Source organism: Lycorma delicatula, chromosome 6 (genome assembly GCF_047948215.1).
Source record: "Lycorma delicatula isolate Av1 chromosome 6, ASM4794821v1, whole genome shotgun sequence".
NCBI lineage: Eukaryota > Metazoa > Arthropoda > Insecta > Hemiptera > Fulgoridae > Lycorma > Lycorma delicatula.
Window position 1 is genome coordinate 37,375,167 of NC_134460.1, and position 27,963 is coordinate 37,403,129.

The 27,963-nt window shown below is 31.8% G+C and overlaps 1 protein-coding gene across 3 annotated transcripts in view; it reads right to left on the minus strand.

Annotated features, from left to right (window-relative positions):
* Positions 1–7,087: 7,087 nt before the first annotated feature.
* Positions 7,088–27,963, minus strand: part of LOC142326993 (threonylcarbamoyladenosine tRNA methylthiotransferase) — a 41,053-nt gene continuing 20,177 nt past the window's right edge. For 2 of the 3 annotated variants that reach the window (XM_075369735.1, XM_075369736.1), the window contains exons 6-10: positions 27,299–27,501; positions 18,809–18,954; positions 15,044–15,224; positions 7,513–7,659; positions 7,088–7,398 (exon numbers count right to left, since the gene is read on the minus strand). In XM_075369735.1, coding sequence (XP_075225850.1) covers positions 7,129–7,398; positions 7,513–7,659; positions 15,044–15,224; positions 18,809–18,954; positions 27,299–27,501 — 947 coding nt within the window. In that variant the 3' untranslated portion in view covers positions 7,088–7,128. The remainder of the gene's footprint in view (positions 7,399–7,512; positions 7,660–15,043; positions 15,225–18,808; positions 18,955–27,298; positions 27,502–27,963) is intronic. The other variant, XM_075369734.1, reaches the window with a different exon arrangement.

Consider the following 27,963-nt stretch of genomic DNA (forward strand, 5'->3'; position numbering starts at 1 on the left):
AAGGTTATAATAATTAACTTATATCAAGTTGTTCTCATTAAAGTCCAATTTCTTTTGGCAAATACTAGCTGTGTGTTTTTTTTATTTTTTAACTTTACCCAACAGACACTATAAATATGTATAAATAATATTTCAATTACAATAAAATATTTATAACAAGAAATCAAGGCTTAAATTATTAAAAGAATCAGGGACTTTCTACAAACGTCTTGGTGTAAATTATTCCCTAGCACTCACTCTTATCTTATTACAAAAGAGAGAAAACTGATACAGAAATCCCTAGAAATATGGATCCATTACCTAAAGAGGAACTTTGTGATCAACATGAAACTATCATCAAATTATGCATTGACAACAGTATCCTGATTGTAAATGAAGTTAAGTACAATAAAAATGCTGATTGTAAATGAAGTTAAGTACTGGATCATTGGAAAAGAAAATGAAAATTTTTAGCTGATAACTGATGAGGAGATAATTCAAGATGTTTTAGAAAATAATGATGAGAAACAAGAGGAGCCAACTGTACAAGTTCATACCATACACACATCGGAGCAGCAATGTGGACTCAACACTTGCCTCATGCCAACATGCAGACCATGGAAAACAATGTATCAGCTGGTGATGTACTTGTACTAAAAAGACTAAAGAAATTGTTTGAAAAGATATCTTTAAAAGCAAAAAACCTAACAAATTATGATTTTTTCATGCAACTATAGTGTTAGCAAACAAGAACAATTACTAAATTCTTTACAAAAGTTTTATTTGTCTGTTAAATTCTTTGTAATTAATTTTTTTTTACTATTGTACACTGTGTTACATTGTGTTATACCGCTGTATAAAATAATTATTAACAAATATCTAAATCCACCAAATACAGGTCAATAAAAGGAAAGATAACTCGCCTACCTCTCGGACTGAAGTGCTTTCAGAGATTTAACTCCATCATCAGCAGACTAATTTTTATAAAATTCACATAGTTTAAAAAAAAAAAATCTACAGTTAAAAGATATAACTTTTATAAAAAATATAGTTAAAATTAAAATGCATATATATATTTTTAACTATATATTTTATTTACAATTATGTGTATTTTATAAAAATTGGCCTGCTAATGATGGTGTTAAAGCTCTGAAAGTGCTACAGTCAAATAGGTGAATGTTCTAACCTTTTATTGAACTGTATCTGGTGGATTTCAATATTTATTTGTTAAAATATATATACGAGGGTAAGTCAATTATTATCCACTATTTAGTTATATTTTTATTTATGTTGGTAATACTGTTGTGTTGCGTAGAAGACACATGCGTGGTTTAATTGTTATTACGTTTGTGCAGGTTTGATGCTGTTAGGTTAATTCCATTATCGTTGCCCTGCCATTAACCATGACTACTCTGCTTTCTGTTAGCACCAAAGAAGAGCAATGTTCAGTAATCCGTTTTTTTGTGGTAGAAGGTGTATCAGGGGCCCAAATTCATTGAAGACTTTCGGTACAATATGGGAACAGTGTGTTGCTGCAACAGAGTGTCTATGAATGGATTGAAAAATTCAAAAATGGTCGCACAAGTGTTACACACGACGAAGGAGCCGAACGACCATTTACCGCCACAAATGAGGAAAACATTGAGTGTGCATGTGACATGGTTTTCTTAGACAGGCGAGTAACTATTGATGAAGTGGCAGATCGTCTGCAAATTAGTCACGGTTCTGCCTATGAAATCATCCACAACAGACTTCATAAAGTCTGTGAAAGATGGGCCCCAAAACAACTCACACAGTTGCATAAACAAACGCGCTTGAAAATCTGCCAAAAACATTTGGATCACTATGGTAATGAACAGGACATCTTCTTAGACAGAATCATCATTGGTGACGAAACATGGATCCATCATTACGAGCCAGAGAGTAAACAGCAGAGTATGGAATTGAAACATCCAAATTCGCCCTGCAAAAAAAAAGTTCAAGACCCAACCATCTCCAGGAAAACTGATGCTTACGGTTTTTTGGAACTCACAAGGCCAAGTACTGGAACATTATGAGGAAAGGGGCACGACAATAAACAGTGTGCATTACAGTGAGATGCTTACTGCCAAGCTGAAGCCTGCAATTCAAAGCAAACGCTGAGGACTGCTGTCAAAAGGTATTGTGTTGTTGCACGACAATGCCGATCCACATACTGCTGCCCACACTGCTGAAACGCTCCAGAAACTCAACTTTGAAGTACTGGCTCATCCTCCGTTTAGTCCTGATCTTGCCCCATCTGACTACCACTTGTTTGGTTCACTCAAAGAGGCATTAAGGGGCTGCTGATTTACCTCAAACAAAACAGTGAAAGAAGCGGTGCATTCCTGGCTCGCAGCTCAACCAAAAGCCATCTTTTATGAGGGCATCAGGAAACTTATGCAATGATGGACCAAGTGCGTTGAAATGAAAGGGGACTATATTGAAAAATGATGTACATGTAAGTTTCCTATTTGTATTGCAATAAAATTTAAAAAAAAAAAATTACATTACAGATAATAATTGACTTATCCTCATATATAAATAAGTATGAATTGCCATTCAATGTGTGGGGCAAGGAAAACGACTGCAACAGCCTAATTGTAAAAGAATTATTTTCTATTCAATTCTTACCGGGTTATCCTTAATATTAATTACTTAACAAAAACATAAAAATCATCAAATGTATTGAAAAATTGTTTCAATTACTGTTCACATCAGAACAAAGCAATGAAAAACGCTCTTGTCATTGTTTAGAGAAAATATAATAGTGTACTAACAGTCTACATGCGTTATGCTTGTTTATTTATTAAATTCTAAAAAATTTCACTCCGCAGTACCTACAGCATACAAAGTGTGGCTCATATGCAGCAGCAACTTTTCTCAAGATAAAACTTTTATATCAAGCCTTATGAATACGTTGTGTAAAGTTTAAAGAGTAGTAGTATAGTTTTATTTAGCCAAAAGCTTTCTACTTTGTTGATGACAACAGAAAATCATTGAAATGTTGAGTTTTAGGCAAGCATGCATTACATACTTTGTCGGTAAATAGTAACACATGTTGTTACAGATGGTTCCATGTATTACTAAAAAAATACTCTCAGATTCCTAAGAATTATTTTATTAATTTTCAAGTTTCTACTGAAAGATTTTATGTCAGTAAGTAATTAAAATAAAACTATAACAACAAATGATGACTATTAATAACAAACATTTTTTCTACATCCAAAATTTTTTTTAGTTCCAATTGTAATTTATTAATAAATAAATAATTGTTTTTTATATAATAAATTATATAAAGCTAAATTGATATATTTTATTTGTTGACAGTACCAGTACTTATTCCTTTATAACAGGTCAGTAAATATTAACTATACCACAAACATCATATTAACCACAAGAGATTAGATAATACCAGATGACAATAATTCACAGTGCAACAGTAATCTTCCACGTTATTGTAATTCAAACAATTTCACTATTAGGAAAACTAGATCGCAACACAGTATAGAATATACTACTCACAATCAGAAATTTAAATGATGAAATACATTATCAAAACTACAGCTTGAAATTATTCATATGCTTTCATCTAAACACCTTTTTTTACAGAAATATAAAAGCTCATATTACCATGTACCATATTAGTTATGTACAAACTTGAAAATCAATATGACCCTTAATTCTCCCAAACCTGATTCTCTTACTATCCTTTTAATTAACTGTAAAGAATTTTCATAAAGAAAATCTGAAATAAAAACAGAATTTAAGTTTAAAAGAGTAGACAATGTTCTGTTTGAAACTCATTTAATCTAAATCTCCCAGCTTCTAAAATCTAAAGTTATAAATTTCACAGATCAGATCACACCTGATGGTGCGATAATATCCGCAGAATTCCTGAACATGCTCAAGCTGTACAGCTTGAGAGAATTCCTGAACATGCTCAAGCTGTATAGCTTGAGCATGTTCAGGAATTCTCTTCTGATCTTAAATTTCTAATCTTTTGCTTAATCCATTTTAAACAGAAGAAATCAAAGGTATAAGTACAATGTACAATGTACCTTGTACAAGTAGTACCATGTATCTAGTATAGTGCTACAAGTTCAAACTATACAAAATACAAATGTAACCATACAAGATCTGTAAAGTGGCACAACTAAGAATTTATATTTTCTTGTTTACTGCCCATTCATAAATTGATGGCACTAAACCTTTTTATCACTCTTTGTTCTCTATATATAAATGAAGGGATTTTAATTACAAACATTCCCAGTGTGGATCTAAAATTAAAAACCCAAAAGTACAAGTCCTTAACACCATCAGAGAAAAAAATACTTTATTTCTTTATTAAGGAATTTGGTCACTTTTATTCTGCTATAGAATCAGTTGATAAGTTACTTATGAACTGGTAGAAATTTAGAGAAATTCTTGAAAAGAAATAGAGATTCAGAAACCTCTACTGATATTGTTATATAATGAAGATGATGCCAAAGTCTATATATTTAATATACAGAGAAGCTGTGGATGTAGTCTAGCCTGAACTTACATGAAAATGCAAGATTTAGCTTTCCCAGTACATGAACGAGAAATGATTGCCGAAAAAAAAAGTTTAAGTAAGACATAGATGAGATCTTGCTTCTTACACAATAAACACCTATGTAAGCAGTGTAATAACTTATTACGACACGTCATAAAAACTTATAAAGAAACTTACTTCAAAATCTGTTTTCACTCATTTTGACAAAAGACAAATTATTATGGTTTTTAATTTGACAACTACTTTATCAAATATTCCTTCTCCAATTTATCATCCTGATAAACTGCCCAAAATCTAATCTGATATTCAAAAAGCTCACCTGTCTGGACTTCATCTCTCAATAAGCAAAACCTAGATCAAAATTATGTAAAAATCAACAATAAATTCTTCCCTTCTATTAAGTCTACTTCCAAATCTATGTCATCCAAATGAAGTTCAAAAGCCAATTGTTTCTTTAACAAATAAAAAAAAATCACAATTTATGATCAAATTAATTCCAAAATCCTTAAAGAGCTTTCTCAAAAAGGTCTCATATTCCTAACAAAGATTTTTAATGTTAACTTCAAAAACACCCATTTTCATGCAAGGAAACTGACAAAAATCATAGTAATCCTAAAATCAGAAAAAAATTTGATCAAATCACATATTGTAGACCAATCGGCCTTTTAAAAATTTGTTCAAAATTATTACTAAAACAATTAATGGTTCACAGTGAACATTTTTCACGAACACCAATTTAGTTCACATTCCATCATTTAAAAGTTCATAATCTTCATTGTACAGATTCTTTAAAAATAGAAAAAAATAGCTTCTGCTTTTCTATTTTAAAACCCATTTAAAATAGAAATCATCCCAGGAAGAAATATGACTGGCATTTAACTAAGACTGGCAAATTGGTCTTATCAAAATTGTGTATTTTACCACCTACATAATGATTAATAACAGAAAAACATAGTAACAGGATATAATATTTTATAATTTTAACGTCTGTTTGTCTGTCTCTCTCAGACTATCCAATTACAGGAGGGATCCAGCAGGAGACACAAGATTCAATCTTAAGTTTAATACAGAAATAATTTTGAACCTTCCTGACATTTTAATTTGTACTTATACAAATGCTACAGCAACACTGCTCAAAGGAAATAATCACATCGACTCAACATGAAAACAAGTGCTCCTATATAATAAACATTTAGTTCACTATTAAGAAAATAAAAAAATTTGACATCAAATTAACAAAAATGAATTTCATGCTTAATCTGATCAGTAATTTACTTATCAGCATGCATCAACAACAGTTTTTTTGTTTACACTCTGTTGTTTGGATCTAACTCTAGGCAAGTCTAACATGGATAATAAGGTAATAAATAATGTTCAACTACAAGGTGTCCCATATAAAACGCAACTCAACCTTATATTGGTAGGTATTGAAATAATAAAAAGGTATGTGTAAATGTAAATTTAATTTTTATTATTACCATCCATTACATTACATTTAGAGTAAATGTTGAAAGTGGCTTCCAACATGTATCTTCTTGAATACAAGCTTCAATTCTTTTTACAGTGTTTCTTGCAACTTTTTTCAAAGTTTGTGGCTGGATATTTAATACAGCTTGTTCAATATTGACTTTCAATTGTTCAAGTGTTCGTGGTTTGTTGCTGTAGGCTTTTTCTTTGAGGTAACCCTGTAGAAAAAAATCCTCCGCAGTCAAATCTGGAGATCTTGGTGGCCACAAGCCTCTACCAATAACATGATTACCAAAGAATTCCTCAACAAAATCAGAAGTTGAACATGTGTAGTGCGATGTCGCACCGTCATGTTGTAGCCAGCAGTATCTGTCTTCCTCTTCCAAGAGTGCGATGAACTGAAATAAAATATCCTGATATCGTTCTGCATTAATGGTGTACTTGAAAAAAATAGGACCGATTATTTTCTTCCACGATATCGCGCACCACACGCCCAACTTCTGCAGGTGTAATTGTTTTTCGTGATAAACGGGGGGATTTTCAGCACTCCAAATTCTACTGTTTTGGCTGTTTACATAGCCGTCCAAATGAAACCGTGCTTCATCTGTGAAAAATAACGAATCCATAACATTAACTGCCTCGCACAGAAATCGACGGAACCATTGACAATATTGTAGCCATTTTTCTTTGTCGGGCTCAAGAAGTTGAGGAATCGTTTGAATGCGATAAGGTCGTAATTGTAATTGTTTGGTCGTCCGATGAACAGTTGATTTAGACAAATTAATTTCAGCAGACAAACGTCTGATCGATTTATTTGGCGAGGCGAATAATCGGTCTTTGATTTCAGTGACTGTAGGGGATTAACAGGATTTTATATAAAATTAGCATAAGCAATTATTATACACAAAAGAATTGTGTAATTGCTACAGATCACTGGCAAAAATTTTGTCAATTAGCTTAAGCTTGGTTGTAAACATTAAAACAATGGCAACATCAAAATGCCTTGATGATAAACAAATAAAAAAAACTATATATAAAGAATAATTTGCTTTTAAAACAAAGCAATAAATAATATACAAAAAAGTCAACAATTTTTTAAATGTAATTTTTTTAATATAATAGTAATACTACAAAAATAAAATCCAAAGTAATTTAGCAAACAATACTACCCCTATCAGATAGATAGTATAGGGAATTGAAAACTTAACATTATTCACATTATTATTATTATTATTATTAATATTGAATTTATTTAAAGAGTTAAATAAATTTATTTGTGATGCGGGTGTTTCACCGGCGATACATAATACTTTACCATTCATAGAATGTTTAGTAGCTGATATTATTTCAACTAGGACCATTTTACCCAGCCAATTAGGATTCTTATCCACCAATACCTACAAAACAAAAAAAAAAAATTTAATTAACAGTTCTCTTAATTGGGCCTTTTTAAATATCAAAAAATCTTTAAACTCTTATAAATCTTTATTTATGTGATTATAAATACAAACCTGATGATAAAATTTGTTATGACCAACATAATGCTGGCCATCATAGGCTTCTTCAGTAACCAGAACTTCTTGTTTACTTCCGATCTGTGGCCCATATAATTCATAACTTCTGAAAAGTTCTGTAATTCTTTTCGTTCTTTGTTTCATCTGCAAAGCAATAAACAACAAAAAAATAATATTATAAAACAAATTTAAACTTTTTGCATACGCATCGATGCTCATTCTTAGACTGCAAGACTGCATGCCAGACACCATTTTCTTCAAAATCTTTAAAAAATTGTTTGAAATTATCTCTACTTTATTATTTACATAATTATTAATTTTTATTTTTATTTTAAGCTAACACAGGTGCAGAGTAAGATAATAGCATTAAGTAATAGTTGATGTTGGTTACGATTTCCATTTGCAACCGTAACATTAAACAGATGTTATTGTAATGCTGGATAAGAAACTGTACAGAATAATTAATTACGTTTTATATCTTGCAGGGGATGGTTGAAATATAATTGTCAGTGGCTCGTAACTTGCAAATAAAAAAAGATAGTCAAATGAAACAAATATAACATACAAGCACATATTACTTGATACAAAAACTTAAATTTATTTTTCCATGTAGTCACCATTTATAGCTAAACATTTCTTCCAACAGTCAACCAGAAGGATGCTGGAATCTTTCTTCGATTCATGACCTGCTATGTCCTTCAGTTCATCATCTGTGGTGAAATGAATAACCTTAATACAACTCTTTAATTGCGTAAAAGACTGAAAATTACAGAGTGCCAAATCTGTAGAATATGGAAGTGTGAAAGAAACTCAAATTTCAACTTCACAAGAACCTCAACAATTGTATACAATGTATGTGGCCAAGCATTATCGTGTTGCAGAATTATTGTGGATTGTCAAACACAACGCACAGGTCTCCTAAGGGTCAATTCATATGAAATCATCCAGGTTATGAAACCCTTGGTCTCAGAATGTCATGAAAAGTTTTTTATTTGTTCCATTTGCCACCCTTATTAACACGCAAAAATTTTATTTTGTACCTTAAATACTTTTTTTAATTTGTTAAAAAATATGTTATTGTTTTCAAGGCTTTTAGTGATTGTGATGTTGATTTAGTAATAAAAACTCATAACTTTGTCAATTTTCATCATATCACAATGCCTTTTTCACAAAAGTTTCCAGAAAATATACAGAATAAGGTAACAAATGCATTTAGAAAATTATCTCTTAACTGCTGTAATAAGTATTAGCTCAAACCTTGATTTCATAATTTTTTGAAGAAAAAACAAAAAATTTAAAAATGTGATTAAATAAAAGGCACTACTGCAGTAAACAAAATTATTTTTTTATTTTTATTTTTTTGTATAATCCTAAAAGTATGAGCTAGTAGGTTGTGCAAGAAAATTTTTAGATTTTGACTCAGTATTTTTTAACCCTTAAATAATACACGTTTTACTTCCTGAAAAACACGTAAAATGGTTCATATTAAGCAATTGAGTCACCATCACTCTTTCCCTGTAGGCAGAGGCTTAATTGAAGCATGATGCTTGTTCCAATATTAATAATTCAGGGTTCAACATGAATGCCCCTCCACCTCCCCAAACTACAAGCATAGGCCTTCACCTATTACTTTTATTCGGACTGTGAATATTAATGAAAGTTTGTAAAGTGTATTTATTAAAATGTCTGCAAACAAATCTGAACAGTGTAGTGTTGGAAAAAGAAATGTACCTGAATGGCATAAGTTGAGTTATACACAACAGACAAAGCTGGTCAGTATTACATCATTAGAACAATAAGAAGTTAATATATTAAGTCTGAGGAGTGGGATGAGTTTAGAACAATTAATTTCTGTCTGTGAGCATTATAAAGCATTTTTCTTAAACATGTTGAGATCTACCAAAAATTCTGTATGGCCCCATCCCAATCTCACAAGAAAAAAATATCAAAATCTTTAAGAGTAATAAGTTTGGAACTCTCCCAAAAAATTAACAATTTACAAGTGTGTAAAATCAGTCCCCGGGCAGAAAATACGTGATGTTTGTAGACAAAACGTTAACAAACATGACACACTAATGCATGATGAAAGTGAAATTGAAGAAATGGTCAGTGATAGTGATGAGAAAAGCAACTTAGAACCATCTATTTCTAAACAACAGAAATTGGAAGAACTTACTTCATCCATGAAAATTTATGGGAATCACCATTTAAACTTCATGGAATAGCACCACATAGCAGCTTTCTAAAAAGAACAATTGAATGTTCAATTGAAGAAAACTACAATGAATTTATTTTCAGAAGAGACGTTATTACATGCAAGAGACAACAGAGACGGTATGTTATAGCACTGCTCAAACTGCCCTTAAAGCAACAATCTAAAATTCTTCACTACAGAGAGAATCGAAGAAAGGGGTCCTAATGATGAGGTGACATAATCCATATGGATATCTACTGACAGAACTCAAGAAGTGCAGTTCACAAAATTCATAAAATTAGAACAATATCTGGAAATCTTAGTAGAAGGCCTAGAAAAACTAATACCTCACTCTTTCATTACAAAATCTCAAGCCAAATATTTGAAAAAATTCAAAAGCAATCTGAAAGTAGATGAAGCCATTGCTCTTATTGATTTTAGTGAAAACTATTTGTTTTGCAAAATGAAGTCCAAGGGTATCATTGGACAAGCAACAGCTGTTCTCTTCATCCAGTTGTGATCTATACATGTCATGACAACAATGAAGATCTAATAGTTTCTAGTTTGTGCATAGTGTATGATGACTTAGTGTCATGAAAAGGACTTTGGAATAAAAGCTACGTGGTCTTTTTTGTCATGCAGTCATGGGAAGTCACCTTGTGACTAACTGGTGGCACTGTCCCCCATTGTGACAAAAACAAGTCTCCAATGTAACCTGGTAATGCTATTGATAATGCCCAAAAATTCTTTGATTTTGCAAGACAAAAATAGAAAACATAAAATTCACAATGATTAAAAAAGAAACAATGATGCCAAAAACTAGAGGCTCATTTCTCCAAAACCAAGACAGTTCCTGGGACACGTAGTTTTCACCACTTTAAACCCAAATCTGAAGACTCAATCACAACAAAACATGTAAGTTTTGATGAAAACTTCTGCAGTCTTCAATTTTTCTGAAGAAAAAGCCATCAGTGAAGATGTCTGACACTGGTGTGCATAACTACATTCCCTGTACTTTTATGATGACCAATGGTTTTTTTGATTAATTTTATCAAAAAATGAAGATGAAAGTGACATTAAAGTTCCCACAGGCCTGCTCTGTCTTTTCACTGGCTCTGAAAAGAAGATATTTCATGTGTTAACCCCGCCCCCCCCCCACCCACCAATTTCAGTATCATCCAGGAGAATGTATTATTTTCCTGAGAAGGAGATTAGTTCAATCAACCTTTACTTTAGTGCAATAAGATGTTGAAACAAACACTAGTCCGTAAATAACAAGGTGCTGGTGTTTCGTTCAAAAGTTTTATTGTAAGAAACATTTCTGTAATTCCACTGACGCAACAGATGTAAATAGCAAATGAGCCTACAACAAGACTTTCAGAAGACTTTGTAAGGTTTTCTTTCATTTCACTTTCAGGTTGCTAAATTCAGTAACAAGTGACAATAGATGCAGTTACAACAAATGTAAGTTACTAAATCAACACCACAATCACTAAAAACCTCAGAAACAACAATAATGTATTTTTTAACAAATTTAAAAAATTATTAACTTAAAAGGTATTTGAGATATCAAAATAAAATTTTACATGGTTAATAAGGGTGACAAATAGAAAAATAAAAAAATTTTCATGACAGTCTGACACCATGGGCTTGGGATTTGTAACGGACTGACCCCTAAAATGTTTGTATGATGCGATAGTAATTTTGAATTGATCTTCTGCCTTCTTTTGGTGCTTCTCATCAGGCCTAAAAATGACTGACAATGATTCTCAATACTTTATCATTTTCTAATGAACAAAATTTTAATACCCACCTACTCATAGTACTTCGATCAACAATTCCATCACCATAAATAGCTTTTAAAAAATAACGAATGTCACAAGTGTTAACTTCTTCTCCTATTAAAAATTAATTACTGCAAGTTATTTCAGATGTATTGATATAGCATGCATACTCAAATCCATAATCATGGCGACCAACAGAAAATGAGAGAGGTCAGCAAATTTTGTATGATATTAGCAAGGGAATGAAACAACAAGACAGCAGCACCTATCACATTTTATTCTCCCATTATATTCCTTGTTCAATATTGACTTTCAATTGTTCAAGTGTTCGTGGTTTGTTGCTGTAGGCTTTTTTCTTTGAGGTAACCCTGTAGAAAAAAATCCGCCGCAGTCAAATCTGGAGATCTTGGTGGCCACATGCCTTGACCGATAACACGATTACCAAAGAATTCCTCAACGAAATCAGAAGTTGAACCTGCGTAGTGCGATGTCGCACCATCATGTTGTAGCCAGCAGTGTCTGTCTTCCTCTTCCAAGAGTGCAATGAACTGAAATAAAATATCCTGATATCGTTCTGTATTAATGGTGTACTTGAAAAAAATAGGACCGATTATTTTCTTCGATATCGCGCACAACACGCCCAACTTCTGCGGGTGTAATTGTTTTTCGTGATAAACGTGGGGATTTTCAGCGCTCCAAATTCTACTGTTTTGGCTCTTTACATAGCCGTCCAAATGAAACCGTGCTTCATCTGTGAAAAATAACGAATCCATAACATTAATTGCCTCGCCCAGAAATCGACAGAACCATTGACAATATTGTAGCCGGTTTTCTTTGTCAGGCTCAAGAAGTTGATGAACCGTTTGAATGCGATAAGGTCGTAATTATAATTGTTTGGTCGCCCGATGAACGGTTGATTTAGACAAATTAATTTCAGCAGACAAATGTCTGATAGATTTATTTGGGGAGGCGAGTAATCGGTCTTTGATTTCAGTGACTGTATCTATTGAACACTAATGCAGATCTTTTGTGTTCCTTGTTATTAACAGAACCGGTCTCTCTAAATTTTGCAACTACCTTAATACTGATGTTTTGTTAGGAGCTGGTTTATCTGGGTACTTATGGCAAAACAAATCTTGCACTGCAACCACTGATTTCGTACTGAAGTACGACTCAACAATGAAAACACGTTCATCTAGCGAAAACACCATCTTGTCTCTAGCAATACACTGAACGTTATGATTCCATTGTTGTTACTATCGGTAGTGTTCTACTGCATCGCCGCGATGTTCAGATGTTGGACGAGTCTATTTCAGTAACGAGGGGAGTAAGCTTGACTTTTGAAATTTCATGGATGAGTGATTGATGGGTTGCGTTTTATATGGGTCACCCTGTATATATATGATCGCTCCGATTCTCTCAAACATCTATTTTTTAATAATCTCTATTCTTCAAATTTTAAGCAAAGCTGATTGACTTAGCAGGTGTAAAATAATACATCTTCAGAAATATAAAACATTACGTAACACAAAGGTAAAAAAGATTATATATTAATAAAGAACATTACAAAATAATATCCTTCTTTCAAAATATGTAAAAAAAAAAATTGGATAGGATGTGCTTTCTTCATGCAAGATCTGGTACTGGTCTGAGCATGGATTATTTAATGTATTATTCTGTTTAACAAAAAGAATTAATTTACTAACATACAATGAAGGCTACTGTTAATAGTATTCCTAAAAAAAACAAACTTGCAGGACATACTATTAGGTAAAATAATTCACAGACTATAATCTTTTTTCTAATTAAAAATGCTTATCCTATTTAGGCATAAATCTAAATAATAATATCAAACATCACAGAAAAAATATGCATCACTTACTGTCACTCTATTTGTTTACGCCATTGCGTAAAGTTACGTTATTTCCAATGAATTCAAAGGTAGGGTTGGGTCGTCTTGTTTGCTTCAGGCTTGGTAAATTTATTACTATGTTTCGTATTTGGGCTTGTCATATTTGTTTCTGTTTGATTATTTGTTTCTGTTTGATTATTTGTTTTCGTGTTCGACACTTCTGGCGCCGGCCAGACTGTCTGCTTCTGTCATCCTTAGTGACCGCGTGTATTTATTTCTCGCAAATTTATTGCTGCTCTCATACACTCCCTTTTTGTTTTGTTCCCATACTAATACATGAACACATCTGTTGTTTTTTACACACACTCTCTCCTGTCCACTGCCTAGGTTTGGTTTCCCACTCTTTTCTTTCGGCATCTTTTCGGCAGAGTAGATCCAACATTCATCCTGTACAGTCAACTTGACTTGACAAATACGAGCTGTGTGTGTTTTTGTTAACTTTACCCAACACTATTTTTAAAATCAACACCAGAAATAACTCATTTGAAAATAAGCTCTATTGATATGTAAGCAATGGTAATAAAAAATCTTTAACCCTAAACCTGCTAATTAAAAGCTAGTTTCTGACTGGTAAGTGCAAATACTAATTATTCTTTGAATTATCTCCAAAACATATTGATACTGGATATAAAATTATAAATGAGTTAAACTTTTCAATGGGAATATTAATTTCAAAATTTTAACTTATACATTTGAACTATTTTGCTTTAACTGCATAACTTCAATATTTCTGAAAATGTATTAATATTTTACAATTCCTGTACCTTCTGTGTGTACCAATCATTGATAATATTCATAAAAACTTTATTAGGGTTTGCTTAGTTCTATTTCATCCTTGGAAGAGTCAGAAATATGCTTGTTGTCTGCAAATTATTGTTTGCAGCTACACTTACATAATAAAATCATCCCATCAGAATCTATGTTAGAGTAAGGTTTTTCAAACATAATTTCATTCACATTACCTAACACCCAATCTTCAAAGTTTGATTCATCACTACAAAAACCTTCAACAATTTCAATGTCACAATCACCTATTTGTTCCATTCTTTCAGAAAACTAATCGCAAACAATTACAACAGAATATAAACAACAACCACCTCAAGACTCAGGAAGATGGCTCAATAGCTCCAATCATCATCATGAATTATGCAGTAGTTCAACCAACAAAAATTTATATTCACTCATTTTTCCCCTCAAAATTATCATATAATAAAAATAAAAAGTTAAAGAATTAAAATATAGCTACCTATAGTTGAAAATATTGATATATTTTTCCAGTGAGAGATAATAGCACGATCTGTAACAAATTGGATGGACTATGGCAGTTGAAATAGGCATCTGTCAATCGCTACCTGTTCAAGTGTTACATATACAGTTTTTAGTAGTCTAATAGTTTTTCAAGAATTATTTTTCAAATCACTCTTTTTAGCTGCAGAATATTTTATTTAAGAACACAGAAAGTGGATTCCCATACTATCCAAAATCTATTATTTGGTACAACTAGGTAGTTCTCTGATCAATAGCTATGATCTTTTATTTAAAACTTTAATAAATATATATAAATACAAATAATTTTTTTAATATAAATAAACATAATTATAATTAAAATAAATTTAAAATAATTAAATAATATGATACCTCCGCAGCAGGTAATCGAGGAAGTCTAGCAGCAGGTGTACCTGGTCTTGGGTAAAATTGATTAATAAACAGAGATGGAAACTTATATTTCTCACATAAACTGATTGTCTCTTCAAAATCTTCTTTGGTCTCAGTTGGAAATCCACATATAACATCAGTAGCAATCGACACTCCAGGCACTCTGAAAATTAAGAGTATTAACTTTCAATTTCTCAACTGTGATTACACCAAACCTCCCAATTTGTTTTTCTAATACTTAACATAACCATTTTTAGTAACAGAACTAAATAAACTATCTCCAATAAAAATGTAAATAAACATAATCCAACTGAAAGATCAACCACACTGTTGTTTTTTAATGTTTTTAATTGTTTTTTAATGTTGATTGAAAGAGCAATGTTAATAATACCTTAAACAATTACCCACATCTTTTCAACTTCTTAGATTTTTCACGCAGCACTAGAGGAGAGATAGTATCAACAACAAGTATTTCAAACCGGTTTTCTCCTTTCACCTTTCCTCTTTTATCTTCCTTACATGCCCTCAAACTCTAGTGCATTGTTTCCTTTGCCTTGACACTTAGAAAAATTTATTATGTGTTAACACCCACTCCGATACTCTCAAAGTTCTTTCCTCATTCATAATTCAGAGTCCCAATTTCACACCTAGGATGTCCAGGAAGTCTTATTCATGTCTCAGACAATTACAGGGTTAACGGTCACACAAAGATTAGCAAACATCCCCTTCTTCAAAGAACGACAGTCTTTTAAGAAAAAAGTCCTAAGTTCTTTAAATGGTGCATAAATCATGAAGAGAAAGGGCTGCTGCAGAGGTAAGCACACCATTCATACTAATAGTCAGGTGGCCCTTAAAGCAGATAGAATAACAGTTTAAGCATAAGAAAGCACAAGAGAGGTCCTAATTACTCTCTTAGAGAAGAGTTAAATATGTAACTGTACACCAAGCCATAGATAGAAGCAAGAAAGTCACTGTAATTTTCCAGAAAGGGGGATTGATTCTTTCCATTTAAAAGCTGGAGTCTATGTAATAAATTCTACTGCAAAAAGAGAATGAAAATTGGCTGTGGAACTACAATGACTGGATCACCTCAGAATTAATCCAATAATATTAATAGTTATTACATTTACACTTAACAAAATTAAACTTTTTTTCTCTTCATATAAAGGAAAACATGTGATGATCCTAATAGAACACTTTACAATGAATTTTAATATATGTTAAGTAATTCTTCTCCATCACTCAGTTTTTTATGACATACAGGTTAAATATAGAAGAAATATGTACACTTACCTATATAAATGACATTACTCATCTTTCCTAAGATATGATGTGCTATTCTCCTTTTTAGCAACTGGAACATTGCTCTTCTGCATGTAACAGATAATCATTAACCATTCTTGCATTCCACTGTCCCTAGTACCTCCTTTCCATAGCATTGATAGCTTGATGGAAACACCTCGTCCCCTGTGTTTAACACTGGTGGAACCAAAATTAATTGGGAAAAAATCCAGGTAGCAGTCCACAAAATGAATTTTGAGACACATTAAATCCCATATCTTGATATGCTGTAACAGTTTATCCACAATTACATGATAGTTCCGGGCTTCTTGATTTCCCAAAAAATTTTTAATATTTTTGAATGATCCCTCCACTGATTTTTCAACTTTGCTTAACAGATTTATAAATTTTTTCATCTTTAATCAAAGTTCACAAATCAAACAAAAATAAATTCCTTCCTCGATTTAAACTTCACTAACACCAGAAGCTTTTTGTTCAAATAATGAAACCCAGCACTATTTATATCCATTGTCTAAACAAAATGTTTTTAAAGTCTTAATTCTATATATAATGGAGGTAAAAGATCACGTCAGATTTGACTGGTAAAGAGTGTACAAAATTTTTCTGTTTGGATCTAAGCAATTTGCTTTTGGCCAATCTTTCTTAATGAAATGACTTTTCTTGTTCCTGATATCCCTCTCTCACAAGAAACAACAAAATTTATACAGCAAAGATACAAAACCCATTAACAACGCAGTGACCTTTAAACTGCAAGAAATATTACAACAGTATTTGTCACAGCAAATTTTTCAACATGGTTTAAATATTTTCATTTTTCCTTCACTTTAGATGCATAAACTTATGTCACAGAAGGAAATTTGTTCCCATTCTGCAAAGAAGACAACCTTCAAACTAGTTTTCAATAATCAATGAAAAGTCACAGTACAATAATACAATACAATAAATAATTTTTTCAGAGTAGAAATCTTGAAAACGTTCCTGTTACTTATGAAAAAAATACACCTTATTGTCATTTTGAAGGAGGTTCCATTTCTTTTGGATTCTAGAATCCAAAAGTTTGGCTTATTTTTTAGAAAATTTCAAATCCTGAACAAGTCTGTTTAATTTACCTTGAGTTATCAGCTGAGGTTCAAAGGAAGAAGTACTGACTTCAAAACTAGGATCATCCTGCTCCACATTTTGAACTTAAATAACCTCCTCATCTTCCAATTCCCTTGTACAGTTAGACGCATTGGAATATGTGGTGCAGCTAAGTCTTCACCATGAAGTACTGGCCTTATAGAAAATGGAAATGACAAGTGTTTTTTGTGGCAAGTTTTACTAATTTCTTTTTATCTTTGAATACAGTAGTAACAGTCCAATGAATCACACCACAGGTACAGCTAACTCACAGGTATGGCTCAACTCACATGCCAAGAGCTCTTAGTCCAGTCTTTCTTCATTCAAACAGGATGAACAACAGATATGAAGGCCAACAAATGGAAAGTGAGTATTTTATCTTGTTCCCCCAAAATACTGTTCATAACATTTTCTTAACTAGTGCAGTCAAAGTTCATCGCTGATCTTTAAACATTAAATTACCATACACATAACAAAAGTTATTCAGATGATTTCTCTATCTAAATTCCTCTACAAATTTATTCTCTATCTAACACAACACAATTCACACAGTAGCAGTAAATCACTAGAACAAACAGAATGAAGCAACTAAATTTAGCATAAAAAACTATAGGAAACAATAAAAACTTTTTGTGCCCTAACAATAATGTAAACATTAAAAACAATTATTTGGACATCATAACTGTAATCAAAAACTGGCATAAACATTACAGGGCAAAGTAAGGGAAGGGTAATTTAATTAACAGACCTAACAGGCATTACCATTTGTATGTGTATTCATATCTAATCTGTTTGTACTCATCACTCAATAATATACTTACAGTAAATAGTTAAAATTATATCGCACATTCTACAAACTGACTACTGTATTATGCTGAATCTGTCTAGGAATTCTTATCTATCCATCAATTTGCAATTTTGCTGGTGCTGTATGAGCAAGCAAGTGACCGCACGCGTGTGTGTGCACGCATATATACATGGGCAGTGATATCTAATATAATATAATCTCTGATATGCATTTCACTTTTTCATATTAGAACTTTATGTTATACTTATCACCAGAGCAAAAACTTATTTCTGAAGAAGCTCACCAACAAAAAAACATGTGATGACTAATTGAAGAGAAAATTACTAATTTAGCTGTATAAAGGTCAACTTGGTATAGTTAATTTGCTTCTTCTATTTACAATGTAATGATTTTATAAAAATTTTAATGACACAAAGAAAAATTCATTACTTTTGAGGTTCCTACAACAGAATAATAAATCCATAATATATCAAAGAAAAATAAATCTTAAAAGTAATAAATATATAAAAGCCAATTACTTCTCTCTTAAGACATCAACAACCATTTCAAAATCGGCACGTGAGTACTCTCTTTTCATATCTGTTAGAACACAATCACTACCAGATTGGACAGGTACATGAAGAAAACTATAAACTCTTGGATGAGATAATATTTTACCCATTTCCTAAAATAAATAAATAAAATAAGAATACTAACATTACATAGTTTTTATAAAATTTATTGCTACAATGATTTTGCACACACACATCTTGAGAAGATTGCTATATTTTCATATAATTCATGTCAATACGTTATTAATCATCAACTCCATATTGTTAAATTGGTTCTTATTTTTTAGTTTTATTGACAAAATAAAGAAATACTCATAATTTTTATATGCATGTAATGTAATACCTTTAATTCATATTCTACTGTTACAGACAGGCCTAAATAAAACTAATTCTTTTGATTCCATTTAATACAGACAAGACTAAATAATACTAATTTTTTAATTCTATTTAATGTTGGCTTTTATTTCACATCTGGAATAGTAATGTAATAAAAATGATGTGTAAATATATATGGATTACAAAGTTAAAAAATAAACAATCAAATGTTGAAAAATAGTACTGTGAAAATATTTGAATTTAATTAGTCATTTATAAATTATATGATTCACAGATTCTGAAACAATGATTACTTAAATAAATAAATAAATAAATATTATACAGTTTTATTAAAAAAATAGATTACAGAAATTATTTAGAGTAAATGAAATATAAGTAAACAAAAAAATGACTTCAGTTTGTACAGTTGTCAAAATTAATGTTCTGAGAAGGTAATAAATAAAAAATAAAAAGTTAATTTTTAACATTTAAGAATTATCATCACCTAAATTTATGAAAAAAAAAACCTTCTACATAGACAGAATGTGAGCATATTGTACACTTTTCAATAAGAAATTAAATTTTTTGTGAAAATGAAAATAATAAACAAGCAAATGAATTTTTTATGACTGTTACTTAAAAATAGATATTTTTCCCAACATTAATATTATTTAACGCGAAGTCTTTAAAATTTCTGTCATACTGAATCAATTTTGCTCTTTTATTTTTTTCAGTTGTTACATAAAATGATACGAATTTTGCAAAAACCATACTATGAAAAAAAATTATTCATGTATCATGTACGTCAAACATAACCTGCCAGCAACAGAACTTATTGTCAATAGTTATAACAACTGAATTCATATTAATTACTTTAGGCATTATCTAAACATGTAGAGGATAAATAAAGTACATACACCTATAACAGTCTACTAACAATAAAATAAATTACGATAAACCATTAATGGTACAGCAATATATCTTTAACATTTTCCAATTAACTGTATTCACCTGAATCAAGTAACAGTTCTGTCCAATGACCTTATAAATCATAAAATAAAATGCCATTGAATGTTGAGGAAAAAGATTGCATCAAATAAAACAACATTAATTATTAATGGTTTGGTCAATTAATACTTATGAACATACCCTACATGGAAGAAAAAAATAAGATATTGGTTTCTCAAAAGATTAAAAACAATTTTAAGACTTCTGTACTATATAATGGTAAAGTCTTTGAGATATTGTTATGTTACTATACAAAAAAGTTGTAGTGTAATATTTTCTACAGGATAATGATTTGTAATGTTCCCTTTGTTTCAATAAAAGAAAATATATATTAAAAAAAAATAATAATTTTTTAGGATGTAGGGTTTGTCTTCGAGATTTCTGATACTGTGAGATAAAAGCTAAAATAAAAATAAAAGATTAGATAAAATTTATACTTTATTTGTTAAAAAAAAAAAAACACCATGAATTTTCATAATTTATATTATGCTATTTACATTATAAAATCAAATAGAAACTTTTCTGCTACATGTTTCATAACCAAAATGTCAGTCAAAACTGTTTCACAAAAGCAATAAGAGATCCCCCAGTTCTTCACATAATTCTCTAAGTTATTCGACGATTACTTATCACATTGTCCTTTATATCGATTACTGATGTTAGGACATCCAACCCTTTTGTTGTCTTCATAGTCTTTCTTAAAATTGCAACATTCATAAATCTTTGATCAACATAAGATACACACCAAAAGCCTCCTCAAACATCTTCCTTACTTCACTGCATTTTACTCCACTTTTAAATGAAAAATTTAATCCAAATCTTTTGCCCTGTCATTTTCAAAAAAAATATAGCCGTTTATAATAAAATACTCCTAATTGCATTATTATTTCGTTACCAAATTTGAACAACATATCTAGTATAGTTCAAAATATTGATAGACATTATAGACAGTACTGCCATCCCATGGAAAAAAGATGAACTCATTCAAAAAGATAGCGCACAATTAAATAATTCTCTTTGTTCTTTTATCGTACCTTGTATAGTAAGTAGATTAACATGGTTTTTGTTTGAACTTAATATCTTTAAGAACAAGGAAGTTATTAAGGTTTCTTCAACTTTAAAAAAGTAGTCTCTCAGAATTTTCCCCCAATTCTAAATTCGTTTTTCATACAGATGAAGTCTAACAATGTTTTTTTCAAACATTCAAAATTGAATTGTTTATTTCAAAAACCTGCGATATCAATAACATTCATACAGAACGTAGCGGATTTCTGAAGTAAATGATTCAATTATGATTTTTTAACTTTGAAAACCAAAAACTTGTAATATTTCCAATATCATTAATACAGAATTAATCTCAATGCAATTTGAAAATATATTTTGTAACACAAGTACTTTAATCTTATTCAAAAAAATAAGTGGGGATGGAGAATACATGGGTCTTAAAATATTTATCAGTAAAAATATTTTTAAATAGTCATCTCAACTTGAAAATTACTTAAAAACTTCTATTACTTTCACACCCGTAACATATGTATTAACAACATAAATACCTACTTATTCATTGAGATAATTTTAGATATATATTTGAAATTTGCAGCCCTGCTTAAAAAAAAACCAATTGATTTCATTTCAGTGGAATAGATCTTTATCCAATTTGAATAAGATTTGGTTAGATTTAATTGGTGTCCACTGAAGAATACTGTCAAATCCAGCCGGATGTTACTGAAAAATTACTGAATAGTATTTGGCTAGAACACTGTCCAATTCGATGAGATTTCAATAAGATTTGATTGGATTCAATGGATTTTTTTAACCAGGGAGTGGAACTCTTAATTCGTAGCATTCATGCTAGTAACAAATATAACTGATGATTGCTTTTCTCAAATTGATAGTATATTTTGATAGCGCAGAATTAAATAATTCCCTTTACTTCTTTATCATTACTTGTATAGTACATTGATTAATGTGGTTCCTCTTTGAACTTTATACCTTAAGAACAAGGAAGTTATTAAAATTTTTGCATCCCTCAAAAAAGTTCAAAAAGCACAATTTTTTTCTTTTTTTGGGGGGCAAAAATGCTTTGGCATTATCATTGCTCAGAAAAAATTTTATAGAACAAAAAATAGAAAAAACTAGAACCACCTTAAAAACAAAAAAATTAAACAAAAACTTACAAAACTAATATCTCAGCCAAAAAACTAAAATTAAAAATAAGCGTAAACCTAAAAACGTAAAATTTAACTAAAAATAAAAAGAATTTAATAAAGTCCAAGTGGGGTGTAAAGGGCCCCACCCAACTCATTTAACGGAAAGCCTAAAAAATTAACATAAAGTAAACAGAAATTAAAAACTAAAAAACGCTAAAACTTACACCTAATAAGACATATAAAATATCACTAAAAAAATTAAAAGTAATATCACAAAAGGAAACTTAATAAGGTAAAATTTATTTAAAAAGAAAAGTACAATAATATATAAAATTTAAATAAACATCAATATGTTTAACGAAGTCTGAGAGGGATGTAAAAGGTCACTTCTCGGATACAGAATAAAAAAATAATAATAATCGTAACAATTAAATGAAAAACAAATGCATTACAATAATTCTTCAGCATTAGAATACAAAATATATACCACAATTTTAAATTTAGTGTAAAATATTAACACTTGTAAAAACAGGAACATGAACTCACTTATTATTGCCCAGAATTTGGCGAATGTTTCTATGTAATTTAAATTTACGATGCAACACCGCATAACATATGCAATCCACAAGTATGTGGCACACAGTCATGCGGTAGTTGCATCATGCATGTAGTGGTGAGTGTCCTGCTGACATCAGGTACTTGTATGTGACTCTGGTATGTCCTAATCACAATCGACAGATGACCACTCATTCACGAGAAATTTTTCTGCATAAGGAGTACCATGGCAACACAGAATCTTTAATGTGCTGGAATTTGTTATCAACGGTAGCCGTCCAGTCACCTCACCACTTTGCTGAAGAAACTATTTTATACAATTAATAAAGACAGAAGCAGCAACACAAGTGGTGAAGGGAGGTTGATTACATGCGTCTTTAACAGCACAATCTGTATGTTCATTACCTGGAATTCCCACATGGCTAGGAATCCAACAGAAAGTCACTTGGGTGTGCGATGGTTCAACCCAGTGATTACATTATAAATTTCAGTGATCAAAGGATGTCTAGAGTAAAAATCTTCTAAAGCTTGGAGTGCACTACACGAGTCACTACAAATAATGATATGACAGTATTTTGGGTTAACGATATTCAATATCTTATTGATAGCGTGGTTGATAGTTCACCGCACTCAACAAGTATGCTAGTGACAGGGCTTGATCTAAAGCCCCTGTAGCAAGACAGAGAGAAACATGATGTACAGCATCTAACATCTTCAGTGCAGTATTACGCGCTGAAGAATAGGATATACAACCATAATCTAAGCTGGAAAAAACTAAAGAATAATAAAATTGCAACGTACATGACTGATCAGCTTCCCAAATAGTCACTGTCACTTAGGACTCGCAGCACATCTAAAAGTTTGGAATATTTTGTTTTTAATTCTTTGATGTGTTTGACCCAAAGTAAGGCAGCTATCAAAAAATAAACCTAAGAACCTGATATCAGGAGAGATAGTAATTATTAGCTTCCGTTGAGAAAAACTTACTGAATGGAAGGGTTCCGCAGCCAAGAAAAGACTACACCTTTTGTTTTCTCAGATGAAAAGGTGAAGCCGGTAACCCTGGACCAAGTTTGAAGGCGAAATATAGAGTTCTGTAGCAGTCTCTCTGCTGCCGCTGTTGAACAGGATGTAATATATATAGCAAAGTCATCAACAAAAAATGAACATGAAACAAGTGGCTGCACACATTTACTAATACTGTTGATGGCTACAGGCTAAGGTGGTACTTAAAACACAGGCACTCCGTTCTCTCCAACACGAACACAGAAAGTTCGGTTAAGAAACCCCTGATAAATGCAAGCATACATCCCACATCCCAATCCCGTAGGGGAAGACACCCGCCTTGTAATGCTTCTGGTTGCCACAACCAACCCCCCCGATCCTAGCCCTGATGGGCTTTAACAGGAAGCATCTTTCGCCCTTTAACTTTTTACATCTCATAGTAATGCCAGGGCTTGCTGGGATGCCACTGATGTAAATGCCTCGGTAGACATTTACATCAGTGATTTATAAACACAGCTTTTGCATTCACTGCACGCCTGTATCTGCAGTATCTGGAGATCTTGAATGACCTATATCGTTGCCCTCTGAACTAGCTAACAGAGCTCGCGGAAGCACGAACCCCGCATCTAGTTCTACATTTTATAGAGCCAATTCGTGTGTAAATGTCTCATAAATTCGAGGCAATTGAATAAAATACTACCAAAAATGTTGTTCACAACAACGAAATATATTCCTAATTTCCTTAGTGAACTCTAGTTTATACCCCTGAAAAAGCAAGCATACAGACCTTGCCTCCCCATTCTTTAAGGCTGTTAAGAATACCACATCGCCAGGCCATGTCATATGCCTTTTTCATATCAAAGAAGATAGCTACAAGGTGCTGGTGTTGTAGGAAAGTGTTTTAAATAGCAGCTGCTTCCATAATACTAAGTGGTCAATGGAAGAACGATCTTGGCGGAAACCGCATAGTTCTAGACATAGAAGGCCATGTCTCTCTACGTACCGTGTATCCCTGCCATTCCACCATTCTCTCCATCACTTTGCATAAAATGCTTGTCAAAGAGACAGGCTGTAGCTTGAGACGGGCTTCCTTTGTTTTTACCAGGTTTAAGTACTGGTATGACAATGGCTTCTGACCAGACCGAAGGGAAAACTTGTGAGGAGAATAGACTATTATAAATAAACAATAGGTGTTGTAGTGCCGAATTAGGAAGGTGTGAGAGCATTACTGAGACGAATGTTGTCAGATCCAGGAGAGGTGTCACATGAATTTTTAAGTGCGTGTGACAACTTATTGAATGAAAATGGGAGTGTTTAATTCACAGACCATATCACTGATGTTCAACGATAGTACTTCCGTCTGTAATTTGTACCTCTGAAATTCATTATTGTATGATAAGGTGAGGGACACCAAACAGAAACAATCTGGCAAAATACTTGCCACTGTAGAAGGTGATGTAAGGAGTTCTCCTTCATCAATGAGTACGAGAATGGATTGTTTTGGTGATCTGCACATTGTACGGATCTTTTTCCACACAGTAGATGTAGTAGTAGTGCGTGAGATGGTGTCTTATGTAATTTCTCCATGACTTCCTCCTAGCATCTTGCTGTAACATATTCTTGGAAGCACATTATTAATGGTTCATGTGTGCATCAACAATTTAAAATCTTTCAACACGGTACCAAAGACCTCTAATGTTCCACTGAATAATGCTCATAAATAAAAGTAGTTAGATGCAGAAGTACAGGTAAATATATGACAAAATTAGTTATAGGTGATTCAGTTTTTCTTTTTCATATTTTTGATTTTAAAGAACTCTGATGTCTGGATTCAGGCGGTTCCCCAACCATATCCTCCAGGTAAATGAGGTGATGGAGGAGCAGATTTTGAAGAATGGGAAGTTGTAAATGACATCCCAGAGGGGGTAGTTGTATGTGCTTTCTTAACAGGGAGCTTATTAGATGGCTTACCACTAACTGTGTTTACTCCTGCCCATATAGGCAAAACTTTGGGGACAGGAAATTTCAGGAGTATCTCACTATTGGTTTCAGTAAGGGCTAATGAGTTTCTGTTCATTTTATTCAGCTCTGAAACAGTGACTGTAAGTGAAGCAGCTTGATCAGACAGCATCTAACAAGTTTTTTTTTTTTTTAGCTTATTACAAGATCTGTAATGCTGATTACTTACATTTGTAGGAGCTTATTTTGAAGTAGTGGTGGCAAAAGATAAATTTGGTTTAACTAGGTTCTATAAGTTAATTGTCTTTTTATATTCTCTGCGTGCAGCCAGAAAAAATAACTTCTGCTTGGTAGATATTCTGAGAATTGCCTTTTCTTCCTTAAAAGTTGGGCAATCTTGGAAGTGGGCTGTATGTGAACCACTACAGTTCGCATATTTTTCATCTTCTTGGCAGTTAGTGTCATTGTGGCCTTCCTTTACACATTGAGCACAGATCTCCGTTTTTGAGCAAGATTTGTAGTGTGACCATATCCTTGGCATCTGAAACATCGCCTTGGGTTGGGCATGAATGGTCATACCCAAACAGACAGATAACCCACCCATTTTAATTTTCTCTGGTGGTATTAGGAGATCAAATGTCAATATAAGAGACAGTGTTTGTTCTTCCATTTTGCTCTGCCGTTTCATTATACGCTTTACTCCTACAACATTTTGGGGACGAAGCTTATCAGCTATTTCAATGATATCAATATCTATAGTCTCAGCAAAAAATTACTCCCCAGCTCGTATTAAGAGTTTTGTGGCATTCTGGACTAATATATTTATACCACCCATATTACAGAGACGTAAGATAGATCGATTCTGTTCATCATTAAATGTTTCAATCAGAATCGATTCATATCTGACATTATATTAGAGTAATATATTGCATATCTGTGAAGATATGTATTTCATCAACAGATTTTTCTGTTTACGTTGGATATTATGAAAACAACAGGATTCATTTCTGAACTTATTTTATTTGATTTTTCAGGTCAAAAAACATAAGAAACCGTCAATTTTATCCCTTATATAATGCCTTGAAAATTTCAGTATGACCTCATTTCACCAGGGGAACTGAAATCCAGATGAAATTTTTCACTACCTGTAATTCAATAACAAAGCATTTTTGGACGTATTTTGTATGAATTTTTTTTTCTTATTTCCATTATTAGTTCTCTAACTTTTCCCTTTCCTCTTGAATCACCTTGTATTTTTTATCATAAAAAAATTAGTAGGATGGTTATACTACAGTAGATTTGTAAGTAAATGAGAGAATAAACAAATAAGTAATTTTAAAAAACTGTCAACATATTCTTAGAGGATTCTACCATTGATAGGCGATGTTTAAAACCACCAATTTAATCCATTAGGTAGAGGTTTCATGCGTTTATATTTTTAATAATAAAAAATAAACAAACAAACCTCAAGATATTCTAAAATATAAGGTGGATTGGTCATGCCAACTCTCATCATGCAATTAGGCGGAATAACATCAATTATTTTCCATAACAGTTCTGGTAAAGTTGATCCAATATCTCGACCATAAGTACCGGTATCTTCTGATGTAAGCCACAATTCACATACACCTTCAGAAAATGACTGTCGTGCTCTTTCTACTATCTCCTCTAAAGATAGATAAAACAAAAAGATAAGTAAAAAATTTACAAATAACACATCAAATTAAAACAGTTTTAAAACATAAAAAAGCTATGGATATTTATAAACTGAAAAATATCACAATTAAGTTTTTGACAAAAAAATTTATAACATATGTAATAATAAATACAAGTTCTTTACAAATGAAATTTTTATCAAAAATACTCTACCATTTGAGCTGTGACAACTAAACCAGCCATGCTCATAAAATGTTCAGTAAACTAATACTTAGAATACATGCTGAAGGACAGAGTTGTAAGTAAGATACTGATGTTGAAATTTGTGAGACTGGCTTTTTTTTCTGTCGCATACAAGCTATATGATGCTTACTGAAATTGGTTTAAAAAAATGATTTTTAAAAGAAATGTTTGACGAGTCATCTCTTGGATGGAGGAGTGTCAGTGTATGTAAATCATGACTGGTTAAATATC